Source organism: Ahaetulla prasina, chromosome 3, assembly GCF_028640845.1.
Source record: "Ahaetulla prasina isolate Xishuangbanna chromosome 3, ASM2864084v1, whole genome shotgun sequence".
In the NCBI taxonomy this organism is placed as follows: Eukaryota; Metazoa; Chordata; class Lepidosauria; order Squamata; family Colubridae; genus Ahaetulla; species Ahaetulla prasina.
In genome coordinates this window covers 125,342,194-125,366,746 of record NC_080541.1, presented here as the reverse complement: position 1 = coordinate 125,366,746, position 24,553 = coordinate 125,342,194, and the positions used below count along the sequence as shown (strand labels likewise).

The window sequence follows — 24,553 nt, the reverse complement described above, 5'->3', positions numbered from 1 at the left end:
ATGATGTCCTAGTGTTATTAATATTAAAGTTTTCTCCATTTTGTCTCTTATAGTAATGAACTGTGGGTCTGTAAATAGAAGGGCAGAATCAGCATGAAAGGCACCCATCAGCAGAGTAGTATGATAATATGGGCAAGGTGAAATCTTTATCCACAATTCTCTTTTCCACAAAGGCAAAGAAAATCTTTGCTGTCTAAGGCAACCTTGCAAAGAGAAAAGGCTGCCTCGGGGCTCAATACAAAAAAATCTATGCCCAACCAGTTTTATTCAGCTGATAGAAGCTATTGCTTTGCAGGTCAAAAGCCTTCTAGCAAGCATCTTTGGTTGATCAAGTCTGATTGCATGAGCTTGTGTGGGCTCCCATGGCGCTTGTACATCTCTGAGAAGATGAAAGAATGATCTCTGGCAATACGTCAACAACCAAGATCTTTCCTACCAAATCCTTTCTGTAATGGGGGGGGGGGAGTTTTAGAACCAGATCAGAGCAGTGAACACGACGCTCTTCTTGAACTGCTGCTGGGTTTTGTTGTCTCTCTCACGAATGAGAAAAATCCTATTGCTCTGCAGCTTTACAGTCTTGTCATCCCTTGAAAGCGTATTGCAGTAATGAGCACAAGCCCAACCAGAAGAGACGGGTTTTGGAAGATAAAGAGAGGAAGGAGGCGGACAGCCCCCCTCTCTTTCAACTTTTACTAGGGAGGAAAAAGCCTTAGTAACAGTTTCTCTACTGCTAACAACCTAGTCCTGGGTGACAATGGAATACCTGAGGGAGAGGACAGTGGGGCCCAAGTCTTGGGAATTCCGCTTCAATTCACACCAAAAGCAAATAGGTCAGGCAAAAATGTAACAAAAGAAGCTAACAGAATAGACAGTGCCCTATAAAATGAAGGAAGGTCCAGCAATTTTTGACCATTTTTGGGGTTTTTTTTAAAAAAAGGCACAAAGAGACCATTTTTGTTTTATGTCTCAAAATGCAATGATAGTGTAGCCTCCTAGTAAAAGTAGGAACCTCATTCAGAAATCAGAGCTGCTTAATGGAAGTGTGGACGGGGTGGGGTGGGGGTGGAAACACAGAAGAAAGTGAGTGAGAGGATCTTGGGAACTTCTCCTTGGTATGAACAAGAAACTGGGGCAGCTTTGGTGCTGCATGGTGGAACTGCTCCCTGATGCAGGTTTAATGACTGAAAAGTGCCTTTGATGTCAAGAGACTGTATCCATGCATTGGTAAAAGATGGATATACAGTCAAGACTGTATGCTGACCTCCTTGATAAATGAGAGTAACAACATCTAGCAAGATACATCCCGCTGTGTAACAGTTTGGTCCTTAGTTTTTATTGATAACAGAGAGATTGTGATATTAATTTTAGCAGACTAGATGTATTTTGTCAGTGGGAAAGAGATATGAAGCCCTGAGGCAGATTGCATTGTGCCACTGGGTTGGAGTGGATTCAGGAGGGAGATACAATTGGATAAAGCAGATTTTTATAATTTCATAGGTAGAGCAGTCGGTCTTCTTTTTCCCTGAAGTGCATTTTATTTAGAGAGCCTGTCTGGTATAGTGGTTAAGGCACCAGGCTAGAAACCAGGAGACTGTAAGTTCTACTCGAATCTTAAATATAAAATCAGCTAAATGACCTTGGGCAGGTCACTCTTTCTCAGCCCTGGGAAGAAGGCATGATAAGCCACTTCTGAAATGTTGGGAAGAAAACTGCAGGAATAAGCCATCACCAGAAGCCAAAAACTGACTCAAAAGTGCGCGTATGCATGGAGGAAGTGGGAGGGAGAGGGGGAAAGACAGAGAATGAATTCGTATGGCTTACCACAAATAATAAGCTGCAGTATCTTGATGGTATGAACTAGCTCTCATTATTGATAAGATGAATGTAGGAAATGGCTGTCTGATTCTGCACTGGAATTCTCCCCCCACCTCCAGCTCTAAAGCAACAATAGAGATGGTTCAGTTTGGAGATCTCCTGCTCTTCATTTCTGTCTCAATGTCCAAGTAGCATTGGAATGCATTTGGCTAGCTATAATTTATCTGCTACCTCTCTAGGGTAAGTTGAACAGGCTAAAAAAAAATCCATATTCTGACTCAATTAAGTTTCTGCACTGTTCTGGACGCGGTAGTTGCTGCAATGTGCTCTATAATTGTTCCTAAAGAAAAGAAATTGCCTTAACCTTACCTTAAATACCTCTTTGGATAGTTTACCTACTTGGATCTTTTAAACTACAGATAATACCAGATATATGTTGGTATTAATATGTCCTGTAGCAGTTCTTTGACCTGGCACCCTCCGCCTATGTTAGTACCATTTTCACCATTCTCAGCCTGTATAGTTATGCTGGCTGATGATGATTAGCATAATTGTCAGCCATCTCTAGAGGGTGCCAGGTTGGAGAAGGCTTGTGTATACAGACCCAGAGACTGCGCTCGTATCTTCTAACTGTTGCTCAAATCAGTTTATATTAGAGTCTCTCCCAGTGGTGATGTTGTGTCTTGCCCGCTCTCACCGCAGCCGGGGTCTGCTTATCTGCTTCCGAACGCTGAAGAATGTCCTCCCGGCCCCAGCCCTGGCTCCATGCCCAGACAGGCTGAAGAAGAGCAAGTATCTCCAGCCCCCAGCTCTGGCTCCATGCCCAGGCAAACGGAGCAACTAGACCCCTCCCCCTCCTCCACAGCATGTGAGCCTGAGGAAGGTCAATTACCAACAGCTGCCGATTGGAGTGACCCTCGCGTCAGAAGACTTGATAGGCGGAGGCAACAGAAGGAAGGGAGGGGCAGGCCTGGATAAGTGCTGAGTCATGGAGCCACACCCCATGGCCTATATAAAGGATCTGCTTTCTGGCATTCTCTGAGTCAGGCAAAGTCTAAACATATCTTGCTGAAGTCACTTTCTGGTCTCCTGCCTGCCCTGAGGACTTTGCTAGGACTTTGGCAGAGCTGCAGAGGCACACCTGATTCGGATTTCCCTGACCCGGATGTCAGCGGAGGAGTGGGACACGACAGGTGAAATCTGAACCGGTTTATTACCAGTTCTCTGGCTGCCCATGTGCGTTGCGCGCGCATGCGCAATGCACGCCATGCACCAAATGCGAGGTGCGTGCATGCAAAGTGCACAACAAAAGGAGGCATGGGGTAAGTAGAATAGCATGTGGGTGGGGTGGTGATCAGCTGTGGCACATGGTCTTTTTTTTATTTTTAAAAGCAATTTTTTTACAACTTATTCGACCGAAGAGGTTGTTAAAAATGCTTTTAAAAGTAAAAAAAAAGCCTCTGACGATCTCGCGCTGCTCAGCTGGGATTGTCAGAACCTTTTCTTTACCTTTTAAAAGCATTTTTTACTACCTATTTGGCCGAAGAGGTTGCAAAAAAATGCTTTTAAAAGTTAAAGAAAGGCTCTGACGATCGCATGGCTCAGCTGGGATTGTCAGAGCCTTTTTTTACCTTTTAAAAGCATTTTTTACAACCTATTCGGCCAAATACGTTGTAAAAATGTTTTTAAAAGTAAAAAAAAAGATTGCACACCGCAGCTGATCACCCCCCCACACGCATGCTGTTCTACTCTATGCCTCCTTCCGGCATGCACTGCACGCACATGCACCTCACATTTGGTGCGTGGTGCACATGTATGTGCGGTGCGCATGTGCAACCAGCAAACAGGTAGTAAACTGGTTCATATTTCACCACTGCAATACATATATCCTCTGGTTGGATGAAAGGTGATAATGACAGCAGCTCTTTACAAAACAACAGTTGAAAATGATATATAGTAATAGCAATAGCACTTAAACTTATATACCGCTTCACAGTGTTTTACAGCCACAGTGCTTTACTCTCTAAGCGGTTTACAGAGCCAGCATATTGCTCCCAACAATTTGAGTCCACATTTTACCCACCTTGGAAGCAGCAGTGGGCTCCTGGGGGTTTGGCAGAGTTTGGGCGATCCTCTAGCCAAGGATCGCTGGGATTCGACGAACCCCTAAATGCCCCCCCCGGCTGGCCCTCCCCTCCCAGGAGTCTCCATGCAGCCTGTTCATCATTCCAGATAAGTGCAGGGGCCGTGCGGAGAGTTCTAGAAGTCTGGAAACGGGCCTGTTTCTGGCCTCTGAACCCTGGGGAAGCTATTTTTGCCCTCCCGGAGGCTCGAAGACAGCTTTCGGAGCCTGGGGAGGGCAAAAAATGGGCCTCCCAGAAGTTCCAAAAGTCCAAAAAAGGGCCTGTTTCCAACCTCCGGACTCAGGGAACCAGTTTTTGTCCCCCCCTGAAACTTGAGGAAAGCCTCTAGAGCCTGGGGAGGGTGAAAAATGCCCCTCCCCTGCCGTGGTGCAAGTGGCCAACATGGCCATGCCCACAATGGCCATGCCCACCCAGCAATGGGGCAGTGAACCCATTACTGAAGGATCTGAAGTCCACCCTGCTTGGAAGGATGGAAGGCTGAGTCAACCTTAAGCCTGGTGAGATTTGAACTGCCAAATTGCAGTCAACTGCAGTTAGTAGAAGTAGCCTGCAGTACTGCATTCTAACCACTGCACTACTGTGGCTCATATCGGCTAAGTTTGAATAATATTTTAAGTCAAAATGTGTTGGAGTGTGTTGTGCAAGCCTGGCCATTGTACTTTGTAAAGCAAAGTTTGTTTAATTGTATAATTCAGATGATTGTGATTTATTCAATAAACCATACTTAAATGGCTTAGGACCGGGATACCTTCGAGACCGCCTTCTGCCGCCGATTGCCTCCCAACGACCTGTGCGCTCCCACAGAGTGGGCCTCCTCAGGGTGCCGTCGACCAAACAATGTAGGTTGGCGACCCCCAGGAGGAGGGCCTTCTCTGTGGTGGCACCAGCCCTGTGGAACGAGCTTCCTCCGGGATTACGACAACTCCCCGACCTCCGGACCTTCAGACGTGAACTGAAGACTCTATTATTTCAGCGCGCTGGACTAGCCTAAGAATAAAATGTTTTAGCAAAATTTTAATGGGGTCTTTACTGGTTTTTACTGTTTTAGTGATCAGGCCATGATAATATTTAGTCTTAACTGGGTTTTAATGCTTATTTATTCTATTGTTTTAATATGCCTGTGAACCGCCCAGAGTCCTATGGGAGATGGTGCAGTATATAAGTATGATTAATAAATAAATAAATAAAAATAAATATACCATGGCTTTATGTATCAGAAAAGAGAGACATTATAGTATAAAGAATAAAACTTGCAAGAACACCCTCCCCCCAAAAATAATAATTTAAAAAGAGATTATTTAAATGACTATATAAATACCATATTTGGGCAACAGATATGAAAAGAGACACTTTTAAGTCCCTGCTGTCAATTAGTACTCCAGAATTTTGCAAGTACAATATGGTAGCCTTATCCCAGAGCTTGCCAATTACCTTTCCCTTTTGAGATACAGCAGTTTTGTATTTGTCTAGATAAATTGTTAGGCTAGGACACAGGAAACCCAGATTCAAGCTCACATTAGTCATGGAAACTTACTAGGTGATTCTCTCTTAGTCCATACAGAGATGTTGTCCTCCTGACCACAAAACTGGAAGAAGTGTTTTATTAAACGTGGAAAAGTGAGATATTAATGCAATAAAGAATAACAACAACAATAACAACAGTTGTTGATAAGAAAGACAAAACAGTCTGGATAGTGGATGCGGCAGTGCCTGGAAACAGCAGAATAGAAGAGAAAGAAGAAGAAGATAACAAAATACAAAGATCTACAACTAGAAACAGAATGACTGTGGCAAAGGCAATCAACGGTAGTACCAATAGATGCCTTGGGTGCATTCCCACAACAACTGGAGCATCACTTGAACACCATTGGCGTTGTCAAATTCGACATCAGTCAATTGCAGAAGGCAGCTTTCAATGGAACAGCTTCCATCCTGCAACAATATCTGTAACACCGTCAAACATCCAGATCTGCCTATCCCAGGTTCTTGGTAAACCCAGACAAAAATGACAAACCCAATCTGAATATCTGGCTAACTGTGCGATCATCATCATCATCATCATCATCATCATCATCATCATCATCATTATTATTATTATTATTATTATTATTATTATTATTATTATTATTATTATGTCAGTCAACTGAACATTCAAAAAGGCATCACAAATACCATTGACTGGTGCTGATGGTTGATACGGGTTGCTGCCAGCATCCTAGGTATCAACCAAGTACCTTCTTAAGATATATGATTTATTTTATTTATTTTATTTATTTTATTCAATTTTTATACCGCCCTTCTCCCGAAGGACTCAGGGCGGTGTACAGCCAAGTAAAAAATCACAGTATAAATATTAAAAGAAATTAAAACAAACATATTATAAAGTGGCCGAATTTAAAACATTTAAAATATTAAGATATAAATAACCCCAATAAAATTTTAGGCCAGTCCCGCTTGAATAAATAGGTGCGTTTTCAGCTCACGGCGAAAGGTCCGAAGATCAGGCACTTGACGTAAACCAGGGGGAAGCTCATTCCAGAGCCTGGGAGCTCCCACAGAGAAAGCCCTACCCCTGGGGGCCGCCAGCCGACATTGTTTGGCGGACGGCACCCTGAGAAGGCCCTCTCTGTGAGAGCGTACGGGTCGGTGGGAGGCGAAAGGTAACAGCAGGCGGTCCCGTAAGTACCCGGGTCCTAAGCCATGGAGCGCTTTAAAGGTGGTAACCAATACCTTGAAGCGCACCCGGAAAACAACAGGTAGCCAGTGCAGACTGCGCAGGAGTGGTGTTACATGGGAGCAACGAGTTGCTCCCACTATTACCCACGCAGCTGCATTCTGGACTAACTGCAGCCTCCGGGTGCACCTCAAGGGCAGCCCCATGTAGAGAGCATTGCAATAATCCAAGCGGGAGGTGACGAGGGCATGAGTGACCGTGCATAAGGCATCCCGGTCAAGGAAGGGCGAACTGGCACAAGCGTGCTTTGGTGGAAGGCCCTCCTGGAGACGGCCGCCAAATGATCGCCAAACGACAGCCACCCATCCAAGAGGACACCCAAGTTGCGCACCTCCGCTAGCCAATAACTGCTTCACAGCCAGCTGCGGCTGCAGCTGACTGAACCGGGTGCCGCATCCACAGCCACTCCGCCTTGGAGGGATTGAGCTTGAGTCTGTTTCTCCCCATCCAGACCCGCACGGCTTCCAGACACCGGGACAGCACTTTGACAGCTTCGCTGGGGTGGTCCGGGTGGAAAAGTACAGCCGCGATCGTCAGCATACAGATGATAACTCACCCCAAAACCACTGATGACCTCGCCCAGCGGCTTCATATAGATGTTGAACAGGAGGGGCGATAGAATCGACCCCTGAGGTACCCCACAAGTGAGGCGCCTCGCGGTCGACCTCTGCCCCCCTGTCAACACCGTCTGTGACCGGTCGGAGAGATAGGAGGAGAACCACCGATAAACGGTGCCTCCCACTCCCAATCCCTCCAACCGGTGCAGCAGGATACCATGGTCGATGGTATCGAAAGCCGCTGAGAGATCTAATAGGACCAGGGCAGAGGAACACCCCCTGTCCCTGGCCCTCCAGAGGTCATCCACCAACGCGACCAAAGCTGTCTCCGTACTGTGACCGGACCGGAAGCCAGACTGGAACGGGTCTAGATAGACAGCTTCATCCAGGTACTGGGGAAGCTGCCATGCAACCACACTCTCTACAACCTTCATCATGTTCCAAGTAGCGCAGTTTTTTGCAGTTCTGCTGGTGTTATTGCAGGAAGCTGCAATTTGTTGATGTATCTTATAAAATTCTTGGATATGGTACCAAGTGCCCCGATGACAATGGGTACCACTGTTACATGTTTCATCCATAATCATGTAGTTTCAATGGCCAGATCATGATATTTCATTATTTTTTCCAGTTCTTTCTCTTCAACTCTGGCATCTCCTGGTACCACGATGTCAGTAATAATTATTATATACTTTATTCATTAAACATGAAACTCAGTCAACTGAACATTCAAAAATGCATTTATTATTATTATTATTATTATTATTATTATTATTATTATTATTATTATTATTATTATTATTATTATTATTTACTTTATTCATTAAACATGAAACTCAGTCAACTGAACATTAAAAATGTGTCACAAATACCACTGACCGGTGGTAATGGTTGATACGGGTTGCTGCCAGCATCCTAGGTATCAACCAAATACCTTCTTAAGATGTACGATATTCCAAGTAGCGCAGTTTTTTGCAGTTCCGCTGGTGTTATTGCAGGAAGCTCCAATTTGTTGATGTATTTTATAATATTGTTGCAGCTTCCTGCAATAACAACAACAACAACAATTGGTAGCAACCCGTATCAACCATTAGAACCAGTCAATGGTATTTGCGATGCATTTTTGAATGTTCAGTTGACTAAATTTCATGTTTAATGAATAAAGTAAATAATTATTATTATTATCATTATTATCATATATATTGATTATATTGATTTATTGACCATCATTTGTGTTGTAAATGTTGTACCTTGATGAACATATCTTTTCTTTTATGTACACTGAGAGCATATGTACCAAGACAAATTCCTTGGGTGTCCAATCACACTTGGCCAATAAAAAAAAAAATTCTATCATCATCATCATCATTCTTTGGGCATGTAAAAATTCTTTTGGAAAGAGAACTTTTAAAAGCCTATCTGCATGCCACAGAAACACAGCATTGTATGTGTCATAAAATACATGCTTGACGAAATACATAAAATAAAATAAAACTCCATAAACTGAGATTAAAATAGATACCCCCTCCTCCCCTAGATTATTGACAAAGCCCCTCCCTTCCCCGGCGCATCTGATTCGGCCGCACGCTCAGACAGGAAGGCGGGGCCTCCCGTGTTGCCTCGTCACGTGGGGCGCGGTGGACGTCCTTCTGCTCCAATGGGAAGTGCCGCTGCTCCCTTCTCACGTGAACGGGGGCTCCTCCGGCCAAGGGCGCTGAAACCCGCTGAGTGGGAAGAAGAGGCGTCGCTGCTGTTGCTGCTGCTCCAGCTCCAGCCCGTAGTAGGAAAGGGGGCGAGCGGAGGGTCGCAACAAGCCTCGGAAGCGAACGGGCGGCCCAGCCTGGGAAGCTCTCGGCAAGGCGTGGGGGGACCCACTTGGAGCCAAGCCCGCACGGCGACGGGCGCCAGGCGTCATGTCCATGGAGGACCCCTTCTTTGTGGTGAAAGGGTGGGTGGACAGCCCGCAAGGAGGAGGTGGCGGAGGAGGAGGAGGAGGAGGAGGAGGAGGCCTTGCCAGGGTGTGGGTGGTATTCCCGGCCTAGTCCTCCTTGGGATGGTCAGCCCGTCTCTGCCCTGCGTCTTAGTCTAGGAGAAAGATCGCTCCTCTCCTTTGAAGTGGTGCCACTTCTGGACCTGAACCCATTGTCTTTATTTCTCGGAGGGGTTTCCTTCTTCCCCCTCCCTGCTCGTTCTCGAACGGGATAATCTTCCCTGCTGGGTACTGGGTTTCTCCCCCCCCCTCCTCTTCCATGTTTTGTTACATGGTTGCGGTGGTGGAAATATAAAAAAAGGCACAGGCGGGTTGTAAAGGTGTCGTTTTCTTTTTCGGGGGATCATTCAGCTCCCTAGCAGAAGCCAATCTTGGGTCTAAGCCAGCTTTCCATGCCTGTCTGGCAGCACCTTGATAAAGTTAACAGGCACAAACTTGTCCGCAGCAGTGGTAGCTAAAATCCTAAAGGGAGCTAGAGGGGAGGGAAGGTGGTTGGCTCCGTTTTCCTTGATCTGTTGGCCTGCATTATGAAGCAGGGAGGTGTGTACAGATACTATCTTAATGCGAGATTTAAACAAGGAAATGGAATGGTGGAAACTGGAAAAAAAATCTAAATGGGTGAGTTTTCTCAGTTAAACTGGGTAATAGTTGATCCAGGACATATCAAGTTATTTTATTCAGTTTGATATAACGGCTTATTTTCCTAAAGAAAGGGGTTGGGTGTATGCAAGAAAGTTTTAGCAAATATCTATTACAGGTAATAATTAAATGGCAGTGCACTATCTGGAGACAATATTTCAGAACTATGTAATAGGGTGGTACCAGGACTTCATATGCCCTCTCACTCCCTTGCCAAAAATCAAAGAATGATTTCCTAACATTTTGATGTGTAATTTATACCAGTATAATGTATAAATTGATTTAAGAGAATTAAAAATAACCACTGCACCTCCTCCCAAATCTCCCTTAACTCCCAGAAAGAAAACCATGCTCCTGTCTCTGTATCATCATTCCACTCTTGTTCTCATCCTACAACATTGTTTGGCTTCTGTTCATAGTTATTGATCATTGTGCTACAATATTGTCTTTAGGCCAGGATTATGAGCTTTCCATTTGCACAAGATACTTTTCTACCCTGATTGTTTTTGATAGTATGTACATAAACAGCTTTAAAGCATATATATTTAAATATACATCTAAATATTTTTGCCTTAGAATGCTGTTTTAGCTGAAGCATTCATGCAAGCTACTGTAAGAAAGGAATATAGGTACATTTAGAATGCATTAAATAGAGAGTACAATATGTGCACACATGTGGATAGGCAGGAAGATTGCATATTGTTCAGTTTTAATGAACCTTTCAAATATTTCTATTTTCTGTTACTATATTAAGCTTTCTTGACCTGATCCTCTCCAGATGTGTTGGATAGCAGCCCTCATCATCCCCAGCCAACATCAGGGTGTTGGTTGGGAATAATAAAAGTTGTAACCTAACGCATCTGAAAGCCATTAGGTTGAGGGAAAGCTAATCAAAAGCTTATGTGCAAGAATATATTAAGAGAAATAATAATATTTGGTAGCATGATCATCGTGTCTTCTAAACACCACAGTCTGCCCTCTCATGAAATAAAGCAGCTGTTGTGCTGAAGTAGAGGATGTGCTTCACATATAGGCTAACATGCTGCACATCCTTTGAAATTAAAATAATGTCATAACATACAGATAACATGTTTTTATTGCCTCTTCAAACTTAATTTAGCAAATGCTGCTTTCTCTGTCCATATTTTGAAATGATGTATTGATTTTCAATAGAATAATATTTTTTAGATGGAATTTTTTATGGTACAATAAAATATAGTAATTAGTGATTTGTATGTTCAGCTGTCTTGTGCAAGGTGTATTATTGTTACATACTGAAAGTACTATCATTTTGTTACTAAAAGATACTGTATTTTGTTTACTTATTTCACATGCTGAATTCATTACAGTATGTGGATAACAGCCATAGCCTACTGTGTAAGTGGCATTCTCTGAACATTTTGCTAATTTTGAATGAATCCTTGTGAAACTAAAGGCCCTGTGTTATAAACTGTTTGAAGAAGCGTTTTTTTCCAATTTGTTACCAAGGCCTCTCTAGTCAGACATAAAGAAGCGGGGGGGGGGGGGGAGTGAGAAAAGTCTATTTTGTTGATGTGGGGGGGAAAGGCATCCTTTATTGTTACTTTCTTTCAAAATAATTGAGACTGATGAGAGTATTTAACAGTGCCAAGTAATGAGCCCCCTCTTGGGTCTTGTGTGTTCTCAAATGTCTTCCATAGGGTTGAATTAATGTGACCAAGTCCTTTCTTGGCATTCCTCTAGATTGTGGCATTATTTCTAAGAAGGGACTTCCATGAGACCCTTCCAACTGATGGCGACTGAAAAAGTATATTTAATTTTTTAATGGTCTTATACAATAAAATTAGTGCTGGGAATTTTCACCATGTAAAGTTTTGCTTCTTTAGATAAACCGTTACTTGGAAGATCAATGAAAATAAAACATTATTTGCAGAGCAGGGCTGGATATTATTTTGAAAGATACCTCAGAAGTTTAAGACAGACTTAGTTGAACATTTTTGAATAAGTGAACACCTAATTCCTTAGATATTATTAAATGCTGGAGCTAGATGAGATGGCAAAATTGACTGCTTTCCTTAGAAACAATAACCTGACCAAATTGCTTGTTATTGGAAGACCACTGTTAGATTTCATACCACATGAAGGGAAAAATCATCTTTGAATTTTGGGGTTGAGGATTAGATCTGATTTGATTAGATGGATGTTTTTTTTAAATATATGGTTATTCATATTTCGTATGCATTAGATTAAAATTAAGAGGATATGATGTGAATATTGATCTTTTAGAGTGTTTATTAGTATTTAAGACAGTTTAAATATTGATTACTTGTTTAAATTACAGTTGCTGAATTTTATTATCTGTGTACTGAAATAAATTGGAGGTCACTTTTATTATATATTTTATTTTTTGGTCACTTTTTAACCTGTCCTGTTACTTTCTTCCCTTTTTTTACCCTTTATGTTATTTCATATTTTAATCTTTGTTTTTTAAACTTAAAAAGATGTTTGTAAATAAGAAAATAAAGGAGATGAATGGGAAATTTGTCATATAGAGGAATGGGTACAGGTAGAGCGTCCTCTGAAGTGTCCCTTTCCCTTTCTATGCCCTTTCTGAAGAAGTGAAGAAATGGAAACTTTGTCCTCCTAAATCCAGATTTGATGCTTCAGCTGCTGTGTTATGAAAAGTTAACAGTGTACGGTCTGATTTAACTATATAAAACACTGTGCACCATTTGAGTTTTCTGACACAAATTTGTCTAAAATTGGCCCTTACAGTATTGAATCATCAACATGTCAAATCAATCTTTATTACTGTCAGAGATCAATATAATTGCCAACATGTTATTTGCAATCAGAAAGATTCAATGTGGTCCTTGGATTGCCGTATCCTAGTCTACCTGATAATTAATGCATTCCTTCCACCCCATCCCTTCCTTGAAACAGATATTTAATTTACTACCAGTCTGATTTTCAAACAACATTTTTAAAGCCACTTTAGAAACTTCAGTAGCATTATAGGAGTTTAAAATAGTGAATGATAAATTCTTCAAATCATTTCACTCCACCAAAAAGATCATGGGGACAATTCGTACCCACTCAGCACTGCTATCTTTTGTCTAGTAGAGAGAGAGAAGAATAAAACATCAGTCCTCTCTGATTCTTAGCTATGGTTTAATCTCACCCTTCATACATAGGGAAAAAAATACACAAATTGAACCTAGAAATGCACCATTATATAGATGAGCTACTGTAACTCCCACATATATTATTTTATGTATATGACAAATGGCTCTATGTATTTATTTCACTTTCAGGCTGAAGGATGAGGGTGTTTTGAGTGATACACTAGTCTATAAAGTGAAGTTTTAGTGGAGACATGTAGTCCCATAACGATACTTACAGTTTATATGATGATACCTTCTATGTGAATACTCATGAAGATTTTCCTCCTCTCACTTCCAGGGAAGTTCAAAAGGCAGTAAATACTGCTCAGGGGCTGTTCCAGAGATGGACAGAACTCCTACAAGATCCGTCAACAGCTACAAGAGAAGAAATCGACTGGACCACAAATGAGCTAAGGAACAACTTAAGGAGTATTGAGTGGGATCTTGAAGATTTAGATGAAACAATTAATATCCTTTTTGTTCTTGGGGTGAATAGTTAAATAAATTCACATAGTATCTAGCCAAGCAGCCAAATGGTTTGTCCATAAAAATAATAAATATAATATTTATTAAAATATAATATTTATTATTTATTATTATATAACATTAATAAATATTATATAAATAATAAATAAAAGTTCTCCAACTTATTTTGGAGCAGCTGTTGAACCCAGAAATATATAATTATTGTCCTTTATAAAAGTACAAGACATACATTCTATAAATGGACAGCTTTGTACATTTACAGGGTATAAAGTTGTTATATACATGTTTGCTTTCCTTTACACAGTCTGTAGTCACAAATCGAACATTGTTAGAGAAAGATACATTTAATAGTGTATCTCTAAGAAGCACTTAGCCAGCAAAAGACACTCAGAATTTAAATCTGTAGTGTTGTTGATAATGGTTTTAGCCTCGGATCTCACAAAACAGGAAACAAGAAAGCAAATCATAAGAGCATAGCAGTTCTAAAAATGCTGATAGAATAGTTTTTCCTTGTGGGTTTTTTGTTTGTTTATTTGTTTTTTCCTTGTGCACTATTAATTTTTAAAGGTTTCATGAAAATATATAAGTAAAAATTGCATTTGAAATGTAATCCCTTAACTGATTATTCTCAACGCATTGTTGAAGCAAATCCTCGGAAATTCAACCTTGATGCCACAGAACTAGGTGTGAGAAAAGCCTTCATCACAAGCACTCGGCAAGTGGTCAGGGTAAGACGCTTTAGTTTCTTGAGGAGGCAACACTATGATGTAACACAAAAGAAGTTCTACCTATTTATTAGAGCATAGTTTCTAATTCACCATGAAATTAAACAGAATATGAAGATAGCTCTCAAAATTGCTATTCATGAACAAAAACATAATTCTGGTCATGCAATGCAATGTTTCTGAGGGCAAGTCATAAAAATACCTTACAATATTTATCTCTATTTTAATAAAACAGGATTTTGTTTTATTAAAATAGAAATGTAGAAAATTGATTTTCTACAATGGCAATCCATCACTTCCGTCAAAACTATAAGTCAGAATTCATGAAAATATCGAACGCAAAATGCCTTTATACCAGATATGAATATTTTGGAGCACATTTAGGTCTCCAGATTGTGGCGTTACAGTAGTTCTCAAGATGCCTGCTTTAAGTATTTTTTAAAAGTATTTTATTTCTGGGTTCCCATATATGTGGTGATTTGCTCATTTGTTAGTCATTTCTAACTCTTTATGTCATCATGAACATTATTTCTCCAAGATTGTTTTTAACAGTGATTGGTCCTTCGAGTTCTTGTCAACAAAAAGTATCAATGATAATAAGTGGTCAGCTTGCTTTTTGTCAACCTTTTTTTAAAACCTGGCTATGAGGTCTTTAAGAAGCCATGTCTGGATAGAGATTACCACAAGAAATACTAGTATTTTACTTTATTGATTTAAGCCATAATAACAGAATCGTGGAAGCCTGAGAGTGTTTCCCCTTTTTTCCCTTTAAATTAAAGAGAGTCTAAAGGGGGAGGGGGATGAGTTCCTTTCCGTTAGTTCCTTGTTTTCCTGGCTCAACTGTTTTTGTAACAGTTACTGAGTGTTGTAAACTATTGTTGTGTGACACTGCTAATGGCTATAAATGCAGGCCAATTTCCAAGTGCCCAAAATGCAGTGACCTGGAGGTGGCAGCATGTTGGAACTTGGAACTGGATCATAAGAACCTTTTGGGGAATCTGTGATAACTTTGATCAATCACTAAGCCACCAGTTACAAGTCAAGGACTACCTGTACTAATTATATGTAGTATTTTATCTGTATTTTTATCATGTTGTAAGATGTTGAACAGTTCTGTTTATATTTCATTGACTTTAGCTGTAGCGTTAACTATAGCATTAGAAATAGTCTTTAGAGTTCATTTAATTTTACTGTCAAGAATGTCTGGCTCTAGTTCCATGATCCAAACCTTTAGACATAACAACTACAAGGTTACTTTTGAAGAATTTTTCTGTTTATTTACATTATCTCTTTTCTGTGAATTTTATCTTTAGCTTTTTATTCTGTTTCTGGCTTTGTTTTGTACACCAAGGCCAAATTTTCCCATTATTTTATGCTGTATGTTATTTCATTTCCAACTTCAGCATTTTAGTCTCGTATAACTACTATGATGTCTCTTTTTAGTTGTTGTTTTTTTCATCAAGATGTTGCCAAACGTATAAAACTGTTGAACTTACATTTCCTTTGCATCTATATCTGGAACATAAATTTAGAGTTATAATATTGACTAGCTTGCCTTGGATTCAAATTGAGATTATTCTGTCATTTGGGAAGTTGTATTTGGGTACTATGTTTCATGTCCTTTTGCTAATAGTGATAGCTAATTGACTACTCCTTCTGTCCTATGGTTTGTTTTTTGTTCACCAAGGATTTGACACTGATATGCAGTGCATTCCAAGTTGCCAATTCCTACATTGTCAGTATTCAATCCTAACTTTGCTCTGACAGTATCAAGTTTAATTTGACTATAAATTTGGCAGCATTCCATAAACCAGTGATATACTTATCTTTGCAGCATCAAACTTTTATTTTTCCTCTTGCCACATCAGCAACTTGGCATTGTTTCAGCTTTAATCCAGCCACATCATAAACACTGGCGCTCCTTGTATTTGTCCTCCGCTTTTCTGCAGTGCTTGTTAAAACAATTTTCTAGCTAAAGGGCCCATCTTCCAATATCATGTTGGCACTGTCCAGTTCATGAATGTCCATTTGGTTTTCTTGGCAAAATTGTGGGATTGCATCACCATTTCCTTTTCCAGTGGATTATATTTAGTTTGACTCTTGCAGTAAATATGCAAATGAATATCAGGTTTGCGACCCTTACAAGGCTTTTTGTTACTGAAACATTCCCAAAGAAAACGAAGCAAGAAAAAGGCAATGGAGTTGGGTTATATTTGTCACATAAATTATTTTATGGTAAACGAACTACCGTATCAGTCAATTATGCTAACTTATATATATATATATATTTAAAAAGGATATGAAGGATCAAATGTCAAATACGTCTGTTCAAGCACTGGCTGAAAAGAAAAACAGGCAGGTCAGTATTGATACTAGATTACCTTGTACCTTGGATGCCAACTTTGTTAGTTATGACTGGAGTGTTTGTATTAAGTGTTTAGTTATAACATTAGCCACTCACCTAAAAGGGAAGTTCCCGTAGTTCAGGAAGCATACTGGACTTGATTCATGCTTTCCCCTAAATTAATGGAAAGGACGGAATTATTGTTATGCTCACATTGATAATCCATCAGGAAGTGAATGTCGGGATGGCCGAAGACAGAAACCATGGATTTCCAAACATAGACACAGCTTTGGTAGAAATTGAGCTTGTGTGGTGCAACAGCACCTTTGTCTTGCTATGGGGGAGAATTGCCGGGCAGTTCCCTGAGCCTGTCCTAGACATGTTCAATCAGGCTCAAGACTGATTGGATTTCAAGTGAACAGACAACTATTTGTGTGCCCTTTAAAGCTATACAAACAGAATATCATTGTTAAGTATTGCCTGTACATGTTAAACTGTGCAGATATAAGCTTTTCTGCAAATTAATAGTTAAATCTTGCAGGTTCACATTGTTCTGAGTCTGACATAGCTGTGAAACAGCAAAGTTAAGATCTAAACGTAGATTAAAATAAGCAGAGGTTTCTTCTCGGTCATTTGTCATCACTATAATTCAGCCTCTCTTTAACTACTTAGTTTCAAACTAGTAAAAAAAAATTCTGTTGCCACTGTTCCTTTTATGTAGGAAGAAATAGATTGTTCCTTAATAACCTGCTTGAAAACTGAGCTGCAGTGGCAGCATTGAAAATAGAAAATTACTGAGTCTTAAAAATCTGATTTTGGAAATGTGATGAGACCAGTCTGAGTCATGAGATTTATACGTTATATTTATCCATTTGCTTTACAGTTGTTGCATGCCACCATAATCAAGTATACATTCTGGAGGTTTCTGAATTAAAAACATACAATCAAAATTACTAATAAACAGTTTAAAATAAGAGAGAGTGGGTTGGTTTGTTTATTTGTTTATTTACCATATTAATAGTCCATCCCTCTTAGTAGAGATTGAAGGGAATACAACATTAAAAAACAACAAAAACAACCCCACACAATTGAGAATGACTAAAAAGTGTCAATAAACCAGGAAACAGCACTCCCCACTGATACCCGCTGCTGATAGTCATAAGCCAAAATTTCTGTTAAGCAATGCTGTTTTAATGGCTTTCTAAAAGAAAGCTAGGTGGGTGCCAATTAAGTCTTTTCTGGAAAATGTTATTCCAAAGGAAAGAGTCTGCATATGTTAAAAATCCTTTCTTGGAATATGTGGATGATATTCCTTGAAGGAGAAACTCCTATAGATAGAGGCATCTTATGTTTTATGTTAATGCTTCATGTTATTAAAAGCAGCACTTTGAATTGTACCAAGAAGCCAGTTGAAAGCCAGCACGGTTTCTGTTGTGCAGCTGTAGTAGTATTACTCTCACTTCTCAGTATGAGCCACCACCTTTTGCACCAGATGCAGATTATAGATACTATTACAAATCATCCCCATTAAAGCATGTTGCAGTATAGAGGTGGTAAGAGCTTGAGTTAATGTCACCAAGACCTCCCACTCAAGATTGGACTTCAACCATTGCATCAGTCTTCTGAGCAGAGATCCCCTCATCTTAGTCTCTTCCTGCAAATCCAGCAGTAGGTGTGAATTCAGGAGAACCCTCAAATATTACATATGCTCTTTCAAGCAAGAACCAGCCCATCTAAAATCAAATCCTGAGATGCAGGGGTACTATTCAGCAGGTTCTTACAGGTTCTGGAGATCTGGCAGCGGAAATTTTGAGTAGTTTAGAGAACCGGCAAATACCACCTCTGGCTGGCCCCAGGAGTGGGGAGGGAATAGAGATTTTGCAGTATCTTTCCCCTGCCATGTCCACCAAGCCACACCATGCCCACTAAGCCATGCCCACAGAACTGGTAGTAGATAAAATTGAATTCACCACTGCTGAGATGACAAAACAGCATCTACATCTTGCAAGGGTTCAATTTCAAACAACATGTAATAACTGACCATGTATTCCCTATGCAGGTGCTTCTGGGAGAAAGTAGAACTCACAGCTGGAGCTCTGGGGCGGATAAATACAGCCGCTTGGATCGAGAACTGCAGTCTGCAAATTCACACTTCATTGAAGATCAGCAAGCACAGCAGCAGGTAGTCTGGATCTGTCTGTCTGTGGCAAAGATTCCAACTAGCCACTTATAGAATGGGATTTCTAGATGAGGCTTTCACCCACAAATCTCACAGACTCTTAATATAATAGGTGAGATTCATATTCAACCTCAGGATACATTCACATTTGTATTTCAGATTGGGGGAGTCAGGAGGTGACAGTGAGCATCATGCCTCCAAGGTGATAAGAGCATTTATTTCTCAAAGAGTGTCTGGGAGTGGCCAATTGCATATTCATCCCACATACACAACCTGACATAGTATCCAAATGAAGAACAAGGGACATCCAGGGAGACACATATATTTGGTACCAATAGCAAGTATGAATGAACCTTTTCTACTTTGTACGAAGACACAGAAATCAGGCTGCTCCTCTCCCACATATAAATACACATTCTCGGGGTTAAAGATACCCATGAACCAGGCTTTGAGTCAAGGAAGCCCCTTCTCTGAATGTTGGCATGTCATTCTCCAGTTCATCAATAACACACCCATTTAAATTAAAAAGTAGTATTGAGAGTGTAGCTAGACAAATCATGATTGAAGGAATTTTCCTTTTCAGATCTGGGCAGGCATGTAAGGTGGGATTTTTTTCTTTAGCAAAAAAAAAAAAAAGAACAGCTTCAGAATGGAGATTTAAGTATAACTTTTGTTTCCCCTCTTCAATCATTTTAATGGCAAGATGAACTTTTTCTTCAAGGCAGTGTCTGGATGCTCAAGAAGCCAGAGCATTTTGCAGTTTGTAGCCAATGACTTTTTCAATGCATAATTTGAACTACATAACTCTTTCATCTCTTCCTCTCCCCTCATCCAACTCTATTCTGTGTTCCAGTTAATCATTGATCAGCAGGATGAACAGTTGGAGCTGGTCTCTGGCAGTATTGGAGTACTAAAGAATATGTCCCAACGCATTGGAGGGGAATTGGATGAACAAGCTGTGTGAGTATTAAGCAAATTGAATCCCTGTGTGCATAATATAAATTTATTATTAGCAGTCTTCTTGGCAGCTAAATCCCACTACTGTATTGACTTCTTCATGAACAGTCATCCCTAGTGTGTGTGAGAGTCAGAAAGAAAGTTATTGAGTATGTGCATGATAGTATCTTTGGTGCAATTTATAAATATTTTCTCACCCAGCAGCAAAAATAATTGGCCTAAGTTAGCCTGGCTTGGTTCAGCAATGGTTGAATGGCATGAAATGGAGTTTGAACTAAAAAATTGCCTCAGAAATGATTAGCTTGCTTATGTAGAACTGAATGCTACAAATTATTTGGCATTTCCTGGAAATGCTAAGTATTTAATCTCATTTACTTTGTGGGTTTATGAAATGGAATCAGCAGCATGCATCCTCATCTCTACAAATCAAAACATAAAAGCAAAGTCTTTTTGACTTAACTTTCAGTATTAAAACACATTTTGGAATGAACAAATGGAACTCAAAGAAACTATTCATTCAACATGGTAGACATTGATGGAAAAGTAGCAATTTAGACAAAGGGGAGAATTTACTAATAGAATCTTCCATTTAGAATGATAAATTATTTTATTTCTAGAGATATTATTTCGCACTAATACACTCAAGCAATCAGCTTGTTTGCTTCTTAAAGAGTTTCAGTAGTTCATTATTACAATTCTCCCAATGCTGTCCAGATAACTTTAAGCTTAAAAAAAGATAGCTGCTTTTCTATTTCATCTGAAAAAAAATGTTTGAAAACAAACATGTATACTATTCCTCAGTTTGTATTTTTGTAATGCCAGTTATTTTCCAAATTAGATATTAAGTATATAAAGAATTTTTAGAAAATAAAAATAATTATGTGATAAGAAGATGCCAGTAGAAATAATTTCCGACTTCAAATTATCCCTACCCTGTTTCTCTTTTATTCATCAGGAAGACAAAATATTTTTGAACACACCTTACCCCACAATAATGAACAGACAGATGGCTGAAATCCTTACCATTACTAATACTGTTAGGCGGCAATGTTGAATGTCTTATGTAACTTCTAGTTGGGCCTTTTTGTAATAATTGATTTGGAAGGCTGTGATAAAAGAAAATTTATATATAAGTGAAAGATTGTATGAGCTTTGTGTGAGAGAGATAAAATTAATAAATGAAGAAGGGAAAATTGTGGGGAAGGTAATGACTGAAAGAGGGAAAAGAGATGATAGCTACAATCAAGTCTCATGAGGAAGTAGAATCCAAGACTCTTCCAAATTATATCTACTTCTCTATTAGGTAAAACTTTTTGTAACAAACTCTTGCCTAACTTTTCTTATGTGAAATTTCAGTGCATAGGGCATTCAGTCTTCTTAGAGATAGTTCATGTTTATGCCGCTATATCAGTAATGAACACGGGAACAGCGTTAGGCAATGCTATAAAATGCTAGTGAAGAAACAACAATCGTCCAGAGCATAATCAATGCCTTGTTCCTGTGCTTGCAGCATGTTGGACGACTTCTCTCATGAGGTGGACAGCACTCAGTCTCGATTAGATAATGTTATGAAGAAACTTGCAAAAGTATCCCATATGACTAGTGGTAAGTAGCCTGAAATCTAACAAAAATGTAACAAAATGTCATTTTTCTGTCATGAAAGGCAAGACAGCAGCTGTAGCCTCTACATAGGTAGAGTGTCTCAAACCACTTGTTTCAGACCTGCTAATTGCACTGTTTGAGAAAACAAAAGTGCAACCTTAAAGTCAGAAGATAGAAAATTAAAATAATAAAAAAAAATATTAATTTGGCACCTGACACTTTTGCCAAGCATGGAAGACCTGTATGTCCTTCAGAGCACAGGGGGTCCTAGGTTTAGGTGGTCCAAGCCTTGCCTACTGGCTTTAGATTTTTTTCTCCATATCCATTATAAGTTTTTAGGTTTTGTTGATAATGTTTTTTATTGTTTTTAATGTGTTGACAGCTGCCCAGTTGCATCTATGAGATGGGTGGCCATATAAAATGTGTAATAAACAAAGTACAGTTAATAAAAATGCTGGTAAAAAGTAAATATGCTGCCATTGATTCAGGGAATTAATATATCAAGGAGTGAGTTGTTTGTGGTGCATACCATAATGATTGCTGTGTCCCAATATCTAGGTGAATTGTTCTGCAAAAAGTCTCCCTTAACACCATGGTTTTTCTTATTGCTGTCTCTCCCCTCCCCTCCCCCCAAACTTAACTCTAGCATTGTTCTCAGTGAAAAGAGCTAGCCTCTCTGGAAAATATACAGCTAATTTCTCTTCCTCTTGATTTTGTTTTTACTGGCAGATCGAAGACAGTGGTGTGCAATTATCATCCTCCTTGTTATCCTCGTGGTGGTGCTTATTCTGTTTTTTGTCCTGTGATAGTTTGGGGCTCGGATTCTTTTATGGGCTCCTTTTGTGCAGACATCTTAGCACTGTTCCTGTCCACCAGAGAAAACTCTTTATCAAAAACACTCTATGAGAGTTTGATACTGTGTTCTGCTGTGGATGGCTCTCAGTGACATAACTCTCTGTCCTCATGGTTCTCCTTCTCATGATCCTCATTATCTTGCTCAAGGAAGAAATGGACCATTCACACACACACACATACAAAAAAAAATACTGTTTACACTGGAGTTGTTCCCCTGGGCTGAAACATTGGACTCTGCCAATGCTCTACTATGGGACAGGTGGTTTAGACTGGAAGAAACCACTGTGTGATCATTTCCATCATGTCGCAGATATAAGCCACCAGATGCCTTTTGTCTGCTTATCATAACAGGACTCTTGCTAATGTTAAACAAGCATATGTATGTGTGTGGATTCACACAACAAGCAGATCTTGCAGAAATGATTCTATCGCCTACAAGATTCCTTTCACCGGTCTTTTACACTGCCAAGCCTGCCAAATAATCATGGATTTGTAAAGGAGGAAAACAGCCAGTAAGAGCAGCCACTGAACTCATACTGTGAATATTTGTTTTCCTCCAGAACAGAATTGTGCACTTGAAAATGTCAAGGGTACGTGGTTCTGTACCCACTGTTGTAAGGCTAACTAATGTTAAATAGAACAATAGAAAGTTACACACAGAAAGCTGCAGGCCTGAATCTAAACTAAAGTCGGTCTGAAAGCAGGGGAAATGGCAAATAGAGTCATAGCAAGTCTGGGCATTGGACTGGAATTCAGTTTTGCTTCAGGGAGGCAGACTGGCCCTAACAGGCTAATACAGGCCGTAAGCAAAATATGTGCATGTTCGTGTTGTACATCAGACAGCTGTAGTGACTCTACTTTTCAGACCTGTAATCTCAGTTTTACTGCAGTGTAGACAAAGACAAAGTCAGTAGGCATACTGTGGTTGCTAAAATCTTGTGATTTTGTGGCTTTGATTATCAGTTTTCTGAAAAGAGAATTTTATATTTGAGTTCTGCTAATTTAAGAGATGCTTCTGCTGGATAGATGTCAAGATTTAAATGCAGGAATGGGAAATGTCAATCTGCCTCTTCCTTCTGTCCTGTGTTTACATCTTGGGAAGAATATGGACTCTCCTAGAATAGATGCACAAGCACACAAGGAAACAAAATTCTTAAACAAATCCTTTAATGTTTTCAGTACTTAAAAGTGTGCAGCAAAATGCCCTCCAAAAGAATATTGAAACATTCCTGTCCTTTTATGATAAAATAATTTTGCCATTATTTTACTATTTTGATAGTTTGGGGAAATTAACTGCAGACTAATAAATAGATTAGGATCATGGTTGCTCCTGGATCTTACCTCTGGACATTTTCCCACTAAGGCCTGGTAACAGAGGAAGCTCCATTTCCCTTGATCCTGTCATAATGTGGTTTACTTGAACTCTACAAGATTATAACTTACTTTCTAAAATGTATTTCGCATGAAATTTTGGGTTGTTCTGTCCAGACATCACGGTGACAAAAAAACGGGAATATTTTGGATGGTAATGTGTGTGTTTTTTTGTTAACTTGGAAGTGTGGTAAGCCTGCCTTTTTGCTCTTAATGCTTTCCTTGTACATATTCTGCTGGGAGTAGAGATTTTGGATTTCCACCAAAGCTCCTTCAAGCATTAATATGTCTCATTTGGACTCCTTTTCTATTAAGAAGCCCCATGCTAAAAGTTGTTAAGGCCCAGCACAATGATTGCTGTCAAAAGCTCAGTTTCATTTGCACCCAGTTCCCTACCATGAATGAGATTCAGATATTGAATTTCTATTATTACATCTGTAAGATTTTAATTAGCTGAAGATTTTTATCTCAACACGTAGAGCCTGTAGGTTCTTGTTTCTCTGTTCTGATCTGTTGTTGTGTTAGGCTAATTAGCAAGGGCCACTTGTATGAAGTTTTGCTGATTACATTTCTAAAAGAACTTCAGTATTGTGATTGCTAAACTGACTGGGTGAGGATATGTGGATTGAAAATACGTTTCTTCCAGCATTTGAGTGGGAGAGGTTTTTGATCTCCCTATGTATTTCCCAATATGAAAGCCTTCAAATCATGATGTGCGTTGGTCTTCAGCTAAAGGAGCATTGTAGGATCAGTTTTCCATCTCTTATTGACCTGGTGTCCAGATGCATGTGAAGACCAGCATTGAAAGGTTTAGTTAATGTCCATATTCTGATGAGGTAATCAGGAGTTGATTGAGGCTAAGCTCAGAGTAGCTGCCTAATCATCTCTGCTCCCAGAAATTATCAGTAAAAACAACACAATATTCTGAACAGAGAGTTTAAATCATTGTTTCTCAACTTTTATCAGTTTTAAGATATGCATTCAGTTCCCAGAATTCAAGTTGGTTGGGGAGTTC

General features: G+C 39.7%; 1 protein-coding gene across 1 annotated transcript; it reads left to right on the top strand.

Annotated features, from left to right (window-relative positions):
- The first annotated feature begins 8,899 nt into the window (after positions 1-8,899).
- Positions 8,900-24,119, top strand: STX6 (syntaxin 6). Its single transcript, XM_058177074.1, has 8 exons — positions 8,900-9,195; positions 13,318-13,487; positions 14,139-14,233; positions 16,527-16,589; positions 18,634-18,756; positions 19,607-19,713; positions 21,221-21,315; positions 22,042-24,119. Exons 1-8 carry the CDS (start codon positions 9,161-9,163, stop codon positions 22,116-22,118), a joined length of 765 nt encoding a protein of 254 aa, XP_058033057.1. The 5' UTR covers positions 8,900-9,160; the 3' UTR covers positions 22,119-24,119.
- The last annotated feature ends 434 nt before the right edge of the window (positions 24,120-24,553 follow it).

Excerpts from the sequence above, each read along its gene's own strand:
- STX6 (XM_058177074.1), top strand. The coding sequence starts at position 9,161 with ATGTCCATGGAGGACCCCTTCTTTGTGGTGAAAGG. Across the intron at positions 19,714-21,220 it reads GAATTGGATGAACAAGCTGT|CATGTTGGACGACTTCTCTC; the intron begins GTGAGTATTAAG and ends CTGTGCTTGCAG. Across the intron at positions 21,316-22,041 it reads AGTATCCCATATGACTAGTG|ATCGAAGACAGTGGTGTGCA; the intron begins GTAAGTAGCCTG and ends TTTTACTGGCAG.